An 18,911-nucleotide genomic window follows, 5' to 3' on the forward strand; every position below is an offset into this window, starting at 1 on the left:
ACCGCTGGCCACAAAAGTGAGTACACTCCTAAGTGAAAATGTCCAAATTTGGCCCGATTAGCCATTTTCTCTTCCCGGTGTCATGTGACTCATTAGTGTTACAAGGTCTCAGGTGTGAATGGGGAGCAGGTGTGTTAAATTTGGTGTTATCGCTCTCACTCTCTCATACTGGTCACTGGAAGTTCAACATGGCACCTCATGGCAAAGAACTCTCTGAGGATCTGAAAAAAAGAATTGTTGCTCTACATAAAGATGGCGTAGGCTATAAGAAGATTGCCAAGACCCTGAAACTGAGCTGCAGCACGCTGGCCAAGACCATACAGCGGTTTAACAGGACAGGTTCCACTCAGAACAGGCCTCGCCATGGTCGACCAAAGAAGTTGAGTGCACGTGCTTAGCGTCATATCCAGAGGTTGTGTTTGGGAAATAGACGTATGAGTGCTGCTAGCATTGCTGCAGAGGTTGAAGGGTAGAGGGGTCAGCCAGTCAGTGCTCAGACCATACGCCGCACACTGCATCAAATTGGTCTGCATGGCTGTCGTCCCAGAAGGAAGCCTCTTCTAAAGATGATGAAAAAAAGCCAGCAGACAAGAATGCCGGCTTAGTCTGCTTGTTGAACAGACAAGTCCTTAGTCTGCTTGTTGAAGACAAGCAGACTAAGGACATGGATTACTGGAACCATGTCCTGTGGTCTGATGAGACCAAGATAAACTTATTTGGTTCAGATGGTGTCAAGCGTGTGTGGCAGCAACCAGGTGAGGAGTACAGAGACAAGTGTGTCTTGCCTACAGTCAAGAATGTTGGTGGGAGTGTCATGGTCTGGGGCTGCATGAGTGCTGCCGGCACTGGGGAGCTACAGTTCATTGAGGGAACCATGAATGCCAACATGTACTGTGACATACTGAAGCAGAGCACGATCCCCTCCCTTCGGAGACTGGGCCGCAGGGCAGTATTCCAACATGATAACGACCCCAAACACACCTCCAAGACAACCACTGCCTTGCTAAAGAAGCTGAGGGTAAAGGTGATGAATTGGCCAAGCATGTCTCCAGACCTAAACCCTATTGAGCATCTGTGGGGCTTCCTCAAACGGAAGGTGGAGGAGCGCAAGGTCTCTAACATCCACCAGCTCCGTGATGTCATCATGGAGGAGTGGAAGAGGACTCCAGTGGCAACCTATGAAGCTCTGGTGAACTCCATGCCCAAAAGGGTTAAGGCAGTGCTGGAAAATAATGGTGGCCACACAAAATATTGACACTTTGGGCCCAATTTGGACATTTTCATTTAGGGGTGTACTCACGTTTGTGGCCAGTGGTTTAGATAGTAATGGCTGTGTGTTGAGTTATTTTGAGGGGACAGCAAATTTACACTGTTATACACGCTGTACACGCACTACTTTACATTGTAGCAAAGTGTCATTTCTTCAGTGTGTTCACATGAAAAGATATAACAAAATATTTACAAAAATGTATATATTAGCTAAAAAAAAAAAAAAAAAAAAACTTACCTTTGAAATTATATTTAAAAACATTTTTGAAAATGATTATGAAGTACACTCAAGGACATTCAAGGAAAATATGTAAATTTCACTTGATGGTTAAGCCATATGTCATTTCTAGAGTAAGTAAGTGTAAAGTATTCTTGAAAATGGTATAAAGGTTTTTAAAAATCATATGAAAACAACAAAGTGTACATTTCTAAGAACTTGGCACATGTGTTTTAAACCAGATTTTTAAAAAAAAATTCTAATAACCAAACAGTTGACGGTAGCCACTGAATTCCATATTTTTTTTCCATACTATGGATGCCAATGGCTACCGTCAACTGTTTGGTTACCAACATTTGTCAAAATATCTTCTTTTGTGCTCAACAGAAATTCATACAGGTTTGTAACAAGTGGAGGTTGTGTATAATTATCCCTTTAAGGTTAAGGTTCTTCAGGTCCCATTTGGAAAAATTTATTAATTACATTAGTTAAAGAGATAGTTCACCCAAAAATGAAAATTATGTCATAATTTACTCACCTTCATGAGACTTTGATTAATCTTCAAAACACAAATGGAGATTTTTATTGAAACCTGAGATGTTTCTGTCCCTCTATTGTAAGTCCAGAGAACCAAAACTTATAAGATCCCGAAGGTTATAAAGGCAGTGTAAATTGAATCCATATGAATCCAGCGGTTAAATCCAAGTCTTGTGAAAAGATGCTACTGCTTATTATGATGAAGATGAACAGATTTAAATTGGTTACCTAGACTTTCAACAGAGAGACAGAAACTCAGGTTTTATTACACATAACTCAATTTGTGTTTCAAACTTTAACCAAAGTTTCATGATTTCGAAGGTGAGAAAATGAAGACAATGTTCACTCTTGGGTGAAGTATTTCTGTAATATGAACTACCAATGACAAATCGACCTAAAGTGAGGTAATGTTACAGTAATTTCAATATTTACCAATACGTTATTTCAATCAAAAGACCCAAAATGACCCAATTAAGTTGCCAGTGTGGCCTGTAAATGACAGAAAGCAGCAGAGCAAGTTTCGATGCAAGAATAACATGCATGGATGAATCGTTCACAATAATATCAAGAATGTGTGTTAAAGTAAATAAAGTCCATTCAGCTTGTTGACTTTAATTGAATGTACACTCTTGAACTGAGTGAACAGTCCAACCGATCCCACAGGACCCCGCTTCAATTTGTTTAAAATTAAAGCTCAGTGTTTTAAACCTCATGGGTGTGAAGCTCCAAATTGGAGCGGCGTTATTAAAAACATATGCTGTTGAAGAGCATCAAATGGCTTGGAAGTCACAGCTGTTGCTGTATCTTTAACATTGACACGCCATCCATAAAATGGCTGAATATTAAAGCCATCTTGACAGCGCATAAAGCCTTCATAATACCTCAGCGCCTCATTCAGGCTAATGAAGTAAACAAACCAGCTAATGCGTCTGCTCACCTTCAGCTTGGAGTTATGAGCGACAGCAGGTGTCTTGTCCTCTTTTGGGGGTATGTGCAGCTCCCATTTCCCAAAGTCTTTTTTACTGTAGGGATGTGAAAAATTATCCCAGCCATCTATTAAAAGAAAGCAATTGCAGTTAAAAATTTTCCCTGCTCGATACATAATATTATATAAACCTTTTTTTGTCTGCGCAAAGCTTGCAAGGACGGTGTGACGTGTTTGTTAAGATGCTATGAGTGCTTTATAGGGTGTTCTGAGTGGTTGCTAGGGAAAGGGAAATAGGGATGTGCAAAACTACATGTTTTCAAAACGGACTTGCTGATTGGTTAGCTGTTCATATTACCAATAAATTTAAATCTAGCACCTCCAATCTGAAAATAACCACTGAAACTATGATCCTATGGAATCAGACATCAGACTTGGGGCCGACTGATTCCAACTCATTCTGACTTCAGTGAACAGCATCATTTGACAGCATTTCCAAAATGCAAAAAGAAAGGGTTGAGAGGTTTTATGGTGGAAACATGTCTAATAACTAAAACACAGCATACTAATTAAGCTACAAATTAAATGAACAATATAGATGGTGCTCTTGAGTCCGTTTGAGATATCAACCTCAAATTTGGAACACAACTTGTTTATTTATGGCTTTGATTCATTTCAGGGGTTTTTTCACAGTTTTAGAGTAAAACATGTTTTAAAAAATATATGTTTTATTTTTTTTTTTTAAGTGAAAATAGTGTTTGCACATTTTTCATAACAAACAGATGTTTGGTCTCTTTTAGAGGTGGGGTATGTATTTTTTATTTAAAACGCTTTAGAAAACTGAGTCGGGCCGAGTCCCAAAACAAACTTGTAGCCAATCAGCAGTAAGGGGTGTGTCTACTCATGATGGGACGAGAGATTGCTCAGTGCACAGGATGGACATTAGCCGAGCCGAGCGACAACAGAAAGATAGAGATGGCTGATAAATAACACAAGAGGAAAACGTCTGCGTAACAAAAGAAGGCTTACGATAAGGCAAGAAGTAGGACCCGTGTAAATTTCGGATCAGCTTTCCAGCACTGGAGAGAACTCAAGGAGCGGGAAGGCCTGCGATCGGACGCCGAGGTTGCTTTGTTTCTTCTCGATAGGTGAGTAACATTGGCTTTGCTTTGTTTCACAGAACTAATATATGCTGGCTTTTGCTTGAATATGCTCGTGTGGCATGTTCGCTTGTTTGTTCATCTGTAATCGTATTGTCGTTCCCTTCAGCTATGATAAAGACACATTCATTTCCACACCCTATAAGCCTGGAGCGTCTAAACCTCCTCCACCGTTTCAAGCGTCAGCTCCCAAAGTGTGTCTGAAAAGTAAGATAATATGTTTAATACAGCATACAGCAGATTCCGCCATAATCTTTGCCTGGGTTGCATATGTATATGTGGGGCGAAGCTATCAAAATAGGGGCGAGACCCCTAGGGGCATGTTTGTTTTGGTGATTTGAAATATCAACATTGGCTATCAGAAATCACTTACCCCACCTTTAAAGACGACACTTGGCAGATTAATAATAAAGAAAAAAAATAAGCTATAATAAAGAAAAATAATAAAGCTATAGAAGTTGGAAATTTTCATGTTTATGCTCAAAAAGTGGGTATTAATTATTGCATAAAAATGTAATACCACAAACACAAGGTATTTGACCACCACACAAGGTGCACCAGAGGGATAAAAAAAGTGCATCATAACAGAGAGAGAGAGAAAACTATAAGTTCCCTTAGCACATAAGGTGAAAAACTGTAAATTGGTTTAACAGAGCATTATAATTATTTTCATAGTAACACACTGTTAGTTTATGTGAATAAATAACATTGATTACCATATCATTTACAATTGAAAACAGTAAAAGGAGTCAAAGGACATTATTTATTTCATTATATTTAATATGTATGTTATCCGTAATGTATATTGAGTGCTTTGTGATCATTTTTTTGTGCATTATTGTAGTATCGTGCTACCCTGATCGTGTTTTGTCTTTGTTTTCTATTTTACAACCTGTGTATTATTATGCTGGTTATCACATTGTATGGCAATTTGGTAATTCACGTTTGATATATTAACATTACATAATTTTCTAAGTTGTAAAATATACAGGTACCAGTATGTCTGTGAATTTTTGACCACAGCTGCCGTTTTTTTTTTTAACTGCAGATTCAACGGGATAATTTTATACTCTTCGACAATCTGCATGAGTTGAGTTATAATTCATGTCTTTCACACACTGTATGCCGGATTTTAATAATTAGTGTTAGCAGTTTGTTCAAATCCTGAGAATCAGTCATAGCGATGCTTATCTATCTGTTGCCTAATTTGCATTCTCGCTGATAAAATTGCTAACAACCATTTGTTTATTCAAAAACAATGTAAGTTCTGCCATGTGATCAAAGACTACAGAATTTGGCCTGCAGTCTGTAAAGTCTGACACGTTACTTCTTTAAGAACAAATCTTGTACTTCCTAATGACTAGAAAAGACAAGCAAATGCCTTCAAATCATGCACTTTCTTAGTGAGAAATCATTATGCCAGACTTTTGACAAACAAAAGATTTCAAAAGAAAGGCCCTTAATGACTGACTGACTGGCTACATTTGGTCTTGTAGGCAATTCAGATAACCTTGAAGGGATTCTTCGTTTTGTCTTAACCTGAACACAATGTTCTTTCATCTGGTTTAAGATGAAAAAATGATCTGTCAAAGAGAACAAACAGTCTAAGCAATAATAAAGAAAAATAATAAAGCTATAGAAGTTGGAAATTTTCATGTTTATGCTCAAAAAGTGGGTATTAATTATTGCATAAAAATGTAATACCACAAACACAAGGTATTTGACCACCACACAAGGTGCACCAGAGGGATAAAAAAAGTGCATCATAACAGAGAGAGAGAGAGAAAACTATAAGTTCCCTTAGCACATAAGGTGAAAAACTGTAAATTGGTTTAACAGAGCATTATAATTATTTTCATAGTAACACACTGTTAGTTTATGTGAATAAATAACATTGATTACCATATAATTTACAATTGAAAACAGTAAAAGGAGTCAAAGGACATTATTTATTTCATTATATTTAATATGTACTGTATGTTATCCGTAATGTATATTGAGTGCTTTGTGATCATTATTTTGTGCATTATTGTAGTATCGTGCTACCCTGATCGTGTTTTGTCTTTGTTTTCTATTTTACAACCTGTGTATTATTATGCTGGTTATCACATTGTATGGCAATTTGGTAATTCACGTTTGATATATTAACATTACATCATTTTCTAAGTTGTAAAATATACAGGTACCAGTATGTCTGTGAATTTTTGACCACAGCTGCCGTTTTTTTTTTTTTTTACTGCAGATTCAACGGGATAATTTTATACTCTTTGACAATCTGCATGAGTTGAGTTATAATTCATGTCTTTCACGCACTGTATGCCGGATTTTAATAATTAGTGTTAGCAGTTTGTTCAAATCCTGAGAATCAGTCATAGTGATGCTTATCTATCTGTTGCCTAATTTGCATTCTCGCTGATAAAATTGCTAACAACCATTCGTTTATTCAAAAACAATGTAAGTTCTGCCATGTGATCAAAGACTACAGAATTTGGCCTGCAGTCTGTAAAGTCTGACACGTTACTTCTTTAAGAACAAATCTTGTACTTCCTAATGACTAGAAAAGACAAGCAAATGCCTTCAAATCATGCACTTTCTTAGTGAGAAATCATTATGCCAGACTTTTGACAAACAAAAGATTTCAAAAGAAAGGCCCTTAATGACTGACTGACTGGCTACATTTGGTCTTGTAGGCAATTCAGATAACCTTGAAGGGATTCTTCGTTTTGTCTTAACCTGAACACAATGTTCTTTCATCTGGTTTAAGATGAAAAAATGATCTGTCAAAGAGAACAAACAGTCAACTACAAATTGATATAAGATATAGATGAATAGGCAGACTAACTCTTGTATGATTTATGAATTCTGCAAAGGAACAAAATATCAGTACAATAACAAAACTTTCTGAATTATGAATTGTGAAAAAGCTGAAAAGTTGTTGACAACACCTTTTATAGAAGACTCCACTATTTGCACAACACAAAATATAAAAAATAAATCAAATGTGTTACCTTATTATTTACATAAAACTGTCTTGCATTTTAAGCATAGTACAGTATGTCTTACTATTTTACGACATTAAATTAAAGTCTTATACATTTTAATTGTACTCAACATACAGCATCTGAAAATAAGTCAAATATTGTCCCTTGGTGTTTACGTAAAACTGTTGCATTTTAAGTGTAGTACATATAGCTTGATATTGTAATCCATTAAAATATTGTGTATTGTAGATTATATTTAATTTTACTGAATATACAAAATGTGGCCTTATTATTTACATAAAACTGTTGCATTGAAAGTGTAGTACAGTATATCAATGTTTTAAGCCATTAAAATCATCATTATTAATGAACAAAGTATTACACATACATTTTATATGTTACTAAATGAATTAAAATAATAATTAAAATAATTTTGCTTTATTATTTACATAACAACGGTTGCATTTTAAGTATAGTACTGTATGGCTTAATATTTTAAGCCATTAAAATAATAATTAATAATTAATATCTTGCATATTACGTTTCATTTTTATACATTTGAAAATAAATCAAATATTTTGCCTTACATTCTAAATAAAATTGTGTTGCATTTTATGAGTATTACAGTATAGCTTTATTTTAAGCCATTATAATCATTATTCATGTGCAGAGACGTTTACTTGTATAATAAATTAAATATTTGTAATTTATCAATCAAAAATTAATTCAATTATTTAATCTTACTATTTATATATTATATAACCGTGAGTGTTGCATTCTAAACATATAGCAACATAATTATTATTATTATTATTTATTTAAAATAATCATTATTGATTATACTTGTATTTTACATTCTAATTTTACTAAATATATTTAAATGTGGAATGGGCAATGAGCCATTTAGCTGAACTTTAGCTTCTTAACTTCAGCTTTGGCTGAAGTTAACTTAATATTGTATTTTTGCTTAACGCCTAATTTTAATGGGATTCGAGATCTAACAAAAATTGCTGCAGTACTACCCGACGGGAAGATGGCAAGCGCCTAGGGCTTAGGGAAAGGGCCTTAGAATGAGAAAAGACGTACTGAAATCTCCAGTGAGGAACAGAGCCTCGGCGGCTGGGGCCCACTCCTTAAAGACGAGGCTGTTGTCTGGCATCCGCTGTACTCCGTAACCCTTATAGCTGCGTGTGAACTGATCAAAGCCTCCTTCGGCCTCCTCAAGGAGTGTGAGCTGCTTCTCAAACAGCCCATACCTTCAAAAACAAAGCAGAGGAAAACTTATTAGCAACCATAGACAGAATAGATGCTGTATCTCACACATTAAAGCAAGTTCCACAGCTGAAAATCCTACAAAAACATGAATATGTGTAATGTCTCTGAGCATCAGCCATAGTAAATATATCATACCATAAAGACGCTATGGGTAAAATACAAAACAAGTATATCCCAATACACAAGAAAACAAACCAAGAGAAATCTGAATGACTGTTAACCAATTTATTTGGCATTCAAAAGCCTCATCTGAATTATTTAATAAGTTAATATTTTATATTATTATATACGCCTCCTATTGAACAACCCTTGGCAGAAGAACCACATTTACCCTCAGGATCGTCTTTGAAATTTTTTTGAAAACAGCCGCCCACTCATGTATATTGATGGAGGTTGCCACTGACCCGGCATCTTCGACACACCGCACATTACATCACCCGGAGACATTAAACACCTAAGCATGCGTCCTGTTCTTTGACTTCACTTCTGTTTCCAATATCATCCACCTTCTTAAACGGAAATATGGGCACTGAGCCAGCCAAGTGCTGGCAGCTGCTCGATTTTCTACAAGGGAGATGAAGTTCACCTCCCACCTTCTGGCCATCAACAAAGGTGTGCCATAAGGCTCTGTACTCCCCCCACTTAAACTCTGTGCTCACTTGGCACTTTGTGTCAACTGAGTGGCGAACCTTTCATGTTGGGGGCAGTCATGGCCTAATGGTTAGAGAGAAGGTTGCGGGTTCGAGTCTCAGGTCCGGCAGGGATTGTAGGTGGGGGGAGTGAATGTACAGCGCTCTCTTCTACCTTCAATACCATGACTGAGGTGAGACCCTTGAGCAAGGCACAGAACCCCCAACTGCTCCCCGGGCACTGCAGCACGGGCTGCTCACTGCTTCAGGTATGTGTTCACAGTGTGTGTGTGTGTGTGTGTGTGCACTTGGATGGGTTAAATGCAGAGCAAAAATTCTGAGTGTGACATGTCACTTCATTTTCACTTTACATTTTCTTGTTCACAAACACACTAGCTTAACTTCAAAGCAGAGCAACACTGGCTGAATGGCGGTATAACAATATATAGCACCTGTTTTTTTAGCTCAAATGTTTTATAACATGAAGTCTTTTTTTTTGCACTGATGCTAAACATAATGGCTTATAATGAACAAATCTGTTAAATTATAAATACATATATACACACTACTGTTCAAATGTTTGGAGTCAGTAGTTTTTATTTTTTGGGAAAAAATGTTATTTTTTTTTTTTTTAGCAAAGATGCATTAAATTGTTCAGAAGTGCCAATAAAGTAATTTATAATGTCATTTGTCCACAAAAATATTAAGCAGCACAACTGTTTTGAGCATTGGTAATAATAATAAATGTTTGTTGTGCACCAAATCAGCATATTAGAATGATTTCTTAAGGATCATCTCACACTGAAGACTGGAGAAAATTTTCAGCATGGCTGCTGAAAATAAAACGTTGCCATCACTGTGGCTGGAATAAATTACATTTTAAAATATATATTTTAAAATGTAATTTCAAATTGCAATAATCTTACACAATATTACTGTTTTCATTGTATTTTTTATCAAATGTTAGGCTTGATGATACTTTTCAAAAGTATTGACTGCAAACCTTTGAACCGCATTGCATACATGGATACTGTGACATAAAATCACTCATACTCAGTGGTGGAAAGAGTACTGAAAAAATATACTCAAGTAAACGCAAGCACACCCACCGCGCCGTTCTTTAGCCTACTGGCCTCCGCTCACTCTAGCCGGCCGCCGCTAACTCTAGCCCCCGGCCTCTGCTCACTCTAGGCCGCCGTGTGTGACGCTGTGCTTCGTTGTGAAAGCGAAACTACTTTGTTTGGTCTTCCAAAAATGGACACGACTAGAAATCAGTGGTTAAGTTGTATTTACAACACTGTTCAAGAACACTTCAACCCAAATATTCAGATGTGTGCAGCACATTTTATGGAGGACTGTTTTTTGATCCTGGGAGAGTAGACTACAATGCCGGCTGTTCTGACTGCAAGTAAGTTTTTTATATTTAAAGCGTTTATATATTTTCTATATTTAATGTGAGTTTTTTGGGCAGTGTAGAGTAGGACTTGTTGTTTGTCATTTCTCCGATCACAAATGCAGACATGGTTTTATGTTTACGCGGTGCAATGCAACGCCATACTGTGATATAAGATTTCAGTCATATCCAACTCTACAGCACAATTTCTGAAAATACAGCACAATATCAGCTAGAAGTGGATAAAGCAATCACCTGATGTGCTAACAATACGCTATGAATGGCCTTTTTGACCTCAACCTCCCTGTCTCCATCAACAGTCAATAAACTGCCATAACAGACTACTTATGATTCTTAGGCACCTGTACCTGTTGTTCTAGACTATCTCATCTAGAAGGCATTTCAGACATGATCTTCCTCAGACAAATCAAGGAAGTGTGGAGTCAGTCAACACCTCCTTGTTCGATTCTGCAGAGCCATTCTGTTCTGAAAGCTAATGTCTGTGTGTGTGTGTGTGTGTGTGTGTGTGTGTGTGTGTGTGTGGAGTCAGTCAACACCTCGTTGTTCGATTCTGCTGAGCCATTCTGTTCTGAAAGCTAATGTCTGTGTGTGTGTGTGTGTGTGTGTGTGTGTGGTATAAATACACATACAAGCTAACAAGTAAAAAAAAAACTGGAACACATTGTTAGGGGAAAAACATTCACACATATTATTGACTTCAAAAACACACTTGAACAACAACATCTTACCAACAGGCCACAATAAAGCCTGCAATCAATACACCATCTTAGTATTATGAATATATGAATACAGTATGTGAACATCAAAAAACCTGTCAATACCTTGATCAAATACGATTTATTTATTTGTTTGTTAATTATTTTTACCTTATACTTAGTAAATACTAAATATCTTAGATATTTAATAATGATTAAAAATGTAAAAAAATATATAAATGTTAAATATTTAATAGTAATTTAATGATTTTTAATAGCAATTCACCTGTCTATAAGTTGGCATGTTGAATTTAAGGCTTACGTTTGTCCACATTTTTTTTTTTATTTAAGCCTCTCTCCTTTTATTATTATTATTATTTGTTGTTTTTACATATTTTGTGCGGTTTTGTCCCGTCCCATCCAGTATATATAATGTGTACTGTATTGTGCATTTATAGTGCTGTAATTACAATCTACATGTAATTGTCATGTGTTATATAGAAAAGTTATACTTAAACCATTTAAACCCTTTTCATGTGTTAATAAAGATGCTATTCTATTCTGCAGAAGCTTTTTTTTTTTTTTGGACAATGACAGGGTCACATAACTTGAAAATGGTCATGACATTTAACATCACAAAGGCAAAAATATGCCTTAATAAACATCACTTAAGGTACTTCAGAGCTAAAAAAGGAACAAGCTCTTGTGTTCTACTTGTTTATTTCTGAACAATCAATACTTATGTCTCACAGCTCTACATTAACAGTGACTTAACATCTGCTTTTGAAACGTAAGTGCTCACAACACACTAGAGAACACCTTATGGCTAATTCTCATTCTTCAAAAAAATCAATAGCATTTCAGATCCCCTTTGCCACCTGCTGCTTATCAGATTCCCTGGTTGGATGCCGTCGCTACAAGAATTAAATGCAGACTCTAAACAGCTAAGCTCTCAGCGGTCTGTCAAATGCCAACAGCATTCACACACAGGGCGATTTTCTGCGATAAATCAACTGGAACTCATTAGTTTTCAATAAGAGTTGGTGGCTTCCAGCAGCATGAGCAATAATGGTGCGATGAAGCTAAGCTCAACTTTCTGCAAATGAGCAGCAATTACCAACAAACTAAAAACAGCTAGTGGAATTCAACAGTATAGAGACTTATGAACCAGAACGCCCCTTCAGGCCCACTGTTGGAGATGTTGATGGGTTGAAGAAGAGGCCAAAGCTCTTGGATGGTGCCCGAGGATGAAGAGGGCAAGCTGTTCCAGTCTGAACAGCCAAAATATTGTCTGCATCCTCAATGTGAACTTTAAGCCTGAAGAACTGACAGGCCTGGCATGGTCAAGCAGAAACCTTCGGGCTTGTCCATTTAGATCCCAGACACCTTCAAAACAAACGTCCCGTGATATGTTTCGATTTTCTGAACTCTTTTGAATAAATTTTGATGCTGCTTAAACATGCTCTGGGCGGCTGAATAGACCCCAGGCTTGCTTGCGGTTGATTTTAACCTTAGAAATGCGGTAAACTGCATCATTTAGTGGTGTTTGCTTGAGGCAGATTGTTAGAGAGAGGTGTGCTAAAACGTAACTATGTGAGTGGACAGACAGTTTTCTTGTCCGTTGATACCAAAACGAGGGAAAAAACCATCAAGCCATATAATAGAGGTCTGCGTTTTTTTGACTTGGGCCCGTAAACGGACACCGAATAACTACCTGTAACCTGTTTTTTCTTACATAATCTTAACAATTTCTCACTAATCATCACTCACTATTTGATTCTAAGGAAGCTCTGTAAAATTAGTCAGGTTTTAAACCAGAAACTCGTAATTCCTAGTTTCTTAGGGATACAGTACCATTCAAAAGTTATGGTTTTTAATGTTTTTGGAAAACAAAAATATAATTTGGTCAAAAATACAGTAAAAAATGTTACATTGTGACATCGTATTACATTTTAAAACACCTTTTTTTACATTTCAAAATGTATTTTTTCATGTGATCACAATAGAGTGAAAGTTTCATATTGTAAAATATTACAATTTAAAATAACTTTTTTTTTCTTTTTAATATATTTTAAAATGTAATTTATTGTGTGATAAAATGCAGTAAAATTATCATATTGTGGAATATTGTTACAATTTAAAACAACTGTTTTCAATCTGAATACATTTTAAAATCTAATTTATTTCTGTGATCAAAATGTAGTAAAAACTGTAATATTATGAAACTATTACAATTTAAAACTAATGTTTTCCATTTTAATATTTTTTTCCTGTGATCAAAATACAGTAACAAATTGTTATATTGTGAAATATTTTACAGTTTTTCAAATAGTTTTTTTTCTATTTTAATACATCATAAAATTTTATTTATTCATGATCAAAGCTGTATTTTCAGCATCATTACTCCAGTCTTCAGTGTCACATGATCCTGATTGCTGATTTATTTGCTGCTCAAGAAACATTATTATTATTATTATTTATTATTATCAATGTTGAAAAACAAATTTCAAGGAGAACCACATTTATTTGAAATATAAATATTTTGTAACATTATAAATGTCTTCACAGTGACTTTTGATGGATTTATTGCATCTTTGCTGAATAAAAGTAGCAATTTCTTTAAAAAAAAATCCTACTGACCCCAGACTTTTCAACAGTAGTGCATATATGGACACTATAAGCACAGCTCATCAATAGGGTAACTGGGTATTTTATAAGCGAATAAACAGGCTAAATTAATAAAACCTAAAATTACACAAAACTATCATAAGTCTTTTCAAAAACACTGACCTACAGATTATCCATAATAACAGATACATTGCTCACAGCAGTCAAGAAATTTGAAGTCTAACAGTAAGTGTCTAAATTTTCTGTGTATATTTATGGATTAGTTACATAAGGCAAAGTTTTGATAACTGTAATGCTGAAAGGGAGGAATTCACAGACACAATAAACCCCGGTTTCACTGTGCTGTCAGTCTAGTGCTTACTGTTAGTACACTAAAGCAGAGCACGCTGTCAGCATACTAAAGGCCTCTCTCAAAACTCTCTGCTTATCCCCTGTAGATCACAACTACTGGAAAACACAATGAACAAAAGTAGAACAAAATGAATCACAAATGAAATGCATACTAAATGTTGTAGAAGAACAAAGTAATTGCAGACTAGTCAAACCTTAACAAAAACTCAAAAGCAACATCCTACATGCTTCAATGAAATGAATGGCGTGCTTTAACCACAGCCAATCAGCAGCAGAGTAGAATTAAATCTGATTGATTCATAAATTAAGTGCACTTGACAAGAAATGATGCATGATGATTCATAATTTGATAAACTTTTAACACTTTACAAAAAGGGTTAATTTGTTAGCATTAGTTAATGCATTAGGTAACTAAAATTGTTAACCGCATTTATTAACCCAGATTAAAGGGCACCTATTATGCCACATTTTACAAGAGGTAATGTAAGTCTCAGGTGTCCCCAAAATGTGTCTGTGAAGTTTCAGCTCAAAATAACCCACAGATTATTTATAATATCATTTTGAAAATGCCTATTTTGAGTGGAAGCAGAAACACTGTTTTCGTGCATGTCTCTTTAAATGCAAATGAGCTCCCACCCCCTTTCTCAGAATAGGGCTGTGCCTTTACAGCTAGAATCTCGGATACTCTGTTTAGTTTTGATTACAATGTCTATCGTGCAGAAATCGTGTATTTTAATGCCATATCGGTTTAAACTTCTCATATATACGGTTTTCTGAGTGCACACATCCGAAGCACATGCACAGAAAGAGGCTGTCACATGGCATGTGAGTACTAAACTAAGTTCTCTTTCATGTCTTATTGCACTTAAACGGTCAAATACACACAAGTTCATGTTCGCTAAAAACACACGAGGTACAAAAACACATGTCTGTGAGGGTAAACAGCTGGGAAAGAAATCATACATTGCTAGTATGACCCAAACAATAAAACAAAAGCAGAAAATCACTCACTGCTCTGGACTAAATCATGTCTATAGCTTCAATAAGAAGACTTTGCTCTGTGAAGAAAAACATGGCAGATTGTGTGCGGCTCACTCAGGGTGGGGTCTCTGCTAATACGGCAGTGTCCTTCAACCTTCGTGGGTGGGGCTTATAAAGGGTGACGTCACATTTTACGGATTCTGTGATCGGCTTGCTCTGAGACACTGCTTATGATTTATGGGGATTTAAAAAAAGGAGCAAGCAGATTTTTTATGATTATAGTGTGGTTGTGTACACACACTGCCAACACACATTTATGTTCAAACTAGGGATGCAACGATCCGATACTAAGTATCGGTATCGGCTCCGATACTGCCATTTTCTACCAGATCGGGTATCGGTCAGACGAGACCGATTCAAATCCGATATAGTGCGTATACTATTCTATGTTATTGTTAAGCCCCACGAAAGGAACAAAAACATTACAAAGCACCATAACGTTTTTGTGCACTATATTTCAAGTGTTCTGAAGCCGTTCCATAGTTTAATGTGAAGTATAGATTAATATTTAAGACGTAAGTTCACGTAAACTCTTCTCTCTGCTGTGTCTGTCTGTCACCCTCCATTCAGCATTCAAACCGCTTGTCACGTTCGGTTACTACAGTCAAGACGATGAAACTCTCTTCAAGAGTGCACAATAACTGAAATTTAAAACTTTTAAAAGAAAAGGCTCAATAAAATATCACACAGATATAATACACTACGCAGCAATATCTCTTCCCTTTTTTATGCGGAGCACTGCGCGCTGTGACTCCGTGTTGCTTCAAGCGCATCATTCTGCGCAAGGGATGCGCATATGCACTTTGTGCCGCACTGTATTGGAGCCATACCCTTTCATATTATACTTGTGCGCAATGAAAGATTATCAATAGTCTTTTTTGTTCTGTTCTATGTATCATATGTTGCTGCCTTCATTACTGTGCTATGCATTTAAAATAAATGTATTTTAATTTTATAGTATATACATACACACATTTAATACAGTTTGGTCTCGTACTGTATCGCGTACCTTGTCAGTGTTGTGCGCTTTGCTTGGCCATTTGTTGTGATAAACAGGAAAGTGTGTCCAGCTGAATTCAATTTGGGTTTTGTTAGACGAATATAAAAAGCTTAGTATACCGCAGCAGCACTCGTGTGAGGCTCTCCTCGTGTGAAGACAGAAGAGTGTAAAGACCATTGACTATACCGTTCGACTCCACCGAGCAGGGACACCGGCAAGGCATATAAGTTTCGCTTCTGAATCATTCTCTTTCCTACTACTTGTTCCCCTTCTGTTTTCAGTTTTTATAACCAATTCTTACAATGCGTTTCCAGATCCCTACTATCACTACCGCACGCAAACCATGCATCACACACTGTAGGCAGCGGAATCCTAACAACCTGCACACTTTGCCTATGTCTACTAATACACTACTTTCTTTTTCTATTGGTCTCTAGAATTGCCAGTCTGCTGTAAACAAAGCAGATTTTATTATGTCTATTACAAGTCATTCAAGACTAAACCTCATGGCCCAGACAGAGACGTGGATCAAACCAGAGGACAATGCTACACCTGCAGCACTCTCCAATAATTTATCTTTTTCTCACTCCCCCCATCTGACTGGAAGAGGTGGAGGTACTAGTCTGCTTATCTCTAATGATTGGAAATTTAATCCTTTACCATCTCTGAGTAGCAACAGCTCATTTGAATCACAATCAGCCACTATTACCCACCCTCTTAAAATACATTTTATAGTTGTTTATCGACCCCCAAGACCACTAGGTAACTTCGTGAAAGAATTAGATGTGCTGCTCTCAAACTTTCCTGAGGATGGTACTCCCTTAGTTATGCTTGGAGACTTCAACATCCATCTAGACAAACCTCAGACTGCAGACTTCCACACTCTGCTTGCCCCTTTTGATCTCAAGCGAGTATTAACTACGGCTACTCACAAATCAGGCAACCAACTGGACCTTATTTATACACGGCACTGTTCCACTGATCATGTGCTGGTTACTCCACTGCACACCTCTGATCACTTCGGATGACACAACATATACCCATACACATGTCACTTTTTGACGTAACCTACGCTCTCTCTCACCCTCCCGGCTATCTGCTATGGTTTCATCTTTGCTTCCTTCCCCTGAACAGTTATCATCTCTTGATGTTAACAGTGCTACTGGATACTTTCTGCTCCACTCTTATGTCTTGTTTAGACACTGTCTGTCCCTTGTCTTCCAGGCCAGCTCGTACCACCTCTTCTGCCCCTTGGCTATCTGATGTTCTCTGTGAGTATGGTTCTAAGCTCAGAGCTGCAGAAAGAGTATGGCCCAAATCACAAAATCCTACTGACCTTAATGTATATCGATCACTCCTCTCTTCATTCTCTGCTAATGTCTCCACCGCTAAAAGGACATACTATCACAACAAAATTAACAATTCACCTAACTCTCACATGCTCTTTAAATCATTTTCCTCCCTCCTCTGTCCTCCTCCTCCCCCTCCTTCATCAACTCTAACAGCTGACGACTTTGCCACATTCTTCATTAAAAAAACATCAGTGCTCAATTTGCCACACTACAAACTGTCAAACACATCTTACCAGCAAACATACTCTTTTCATCCTTCTCTCCACTCTCTGAGGCAGAAGTTACAGTTATTCTGTTAATGTTTCAAAAGTTTCAGTTGTTGAAGCCCTAAGACTGGCAAGAGCGGCTTCCAAATCTTCTATACTTATTTTGTTGGATGTCTGCTGCTTTTGATATGGTGAACCACCAGATTCTCCTGTCAACCCTATTGGAAAATGGCATCTCGGGAACCACACACCAGTTGTTTGAATCTTACCTCTCAGTCCTTCAAGGTATCTTGGAGAGGTGAGGTGACCTAGTCGCAACATCTAGCTACTGGGGTGCCTCAGGGCTCAGTACTTGGACCACTTCTCTTCTGTCTACATGGCATCACTAGGTTCTGTCATTCAGAAACATGGCTTTTCATATCACTGCTATGCTGATGACAATCAACTCTACCTCTCATTCCATCCTGATGATCCGACGATAGCTGCTCGCATCTCAGCATGTCTAACAGACATTTTTTGTTGGATGACGGACCATCACCTTCAACTCAACCTGGCTAAGACAGAACTGCTTGTGGTTTCAACAAACCCATCACTTTATCAAAATTTCACCATCCAGTTAGACTCATCAAACATAACTCCTTCAAACATAGCTAGAAACATTGGAGTTGTGATTGATGATAAGCTCAATTTCTCAGACCACATTGCTGAAACTGCCCGGTCCTGCAGATTTGCTTTATACAACATTAGGAAGATCAGGCCCTTTCTTACAGAACATGCTACACAACTCCTTGTTCAAGCTCTTGTTCCATCCAGGTGGATTATTGCAATGCTCTCTTGGCAGGTCTTCCAGCCACTTCTATCAAACCTCTACAATTAATTCAAAATGTCGCTGCAAGATTAATCTTTAATGAGCCAAAAAGAACGCATGTCACACCTCTGTTCATCAATTTGCACTGGCTACCAGTAGCTGCTCGCATTAAATTCAAGGCATTAATGTTTGCCTACAAAACCACCACTGGCTCTGCACCCATTTACCTAAATTCATTACTTCAGAGTTATGTGCCCTCTAGAAGCTTGCGTTCTGCAAGTGAACGGCGTATTATTCTGCCATCTCAAAGAGGCACAAAATCACTTTCACAGACTTTTTCATTAACTGTTCCCTCCTGGTGGAATGAGGAGTCCTTAACCATCTTCAAGAAACGACTAAAAACACATCTGTACCACCTTTATT

General features: G+C 37.1%; 1 protein-coding gene across 1 annotated transcript in view; it reads right to left on the minus strand.

Moving 5' to 3' along the window:
- The window catches only part of gbe1b (glucan (1,4-alpha-), branching enzyme 1b), a 200,863-nt gene that overhangs the window by 152,301 nt on the left and 29,651 nt on the right, over window positions 1-18,911 (minus strand). Inside the window, exons 2-3 of the mRNA XM_016238020.1 lie at window positions 8,176-8,345; window positions 2,961-3,076 (exon numbers count right to left, since the gene is read on the minus strand). Coding sequence (XP_016093506.1) covers window positions 2,961-3,076; window positions 8,176-8,345 — 286 coding nt within the window. The remainder of the gene's footprint in view (window positions 1-2,960; window positions 3,077-8,175; window positions 8,346-18,911) is intronic.

The sequence above is a fragment of the Sinocyclocheilus grahami genome, unplaced genomic scaffold (genome assembly GCF_001515645.1).
Source record: "Sinocyclocheilus grahami isolate Dianchi unplaced genomic scaffold, SAMN03320097.WGS_v1.1 scaffold529.1, whole genome shotgun sequence".
Lineage (NCBI taxonomy): Eukaryota > Metazoa > Chordata > Actinopteri > Cypriniformes > Cyprinidae > Sinocyclocheilus > Sinocyclocheilus grahami.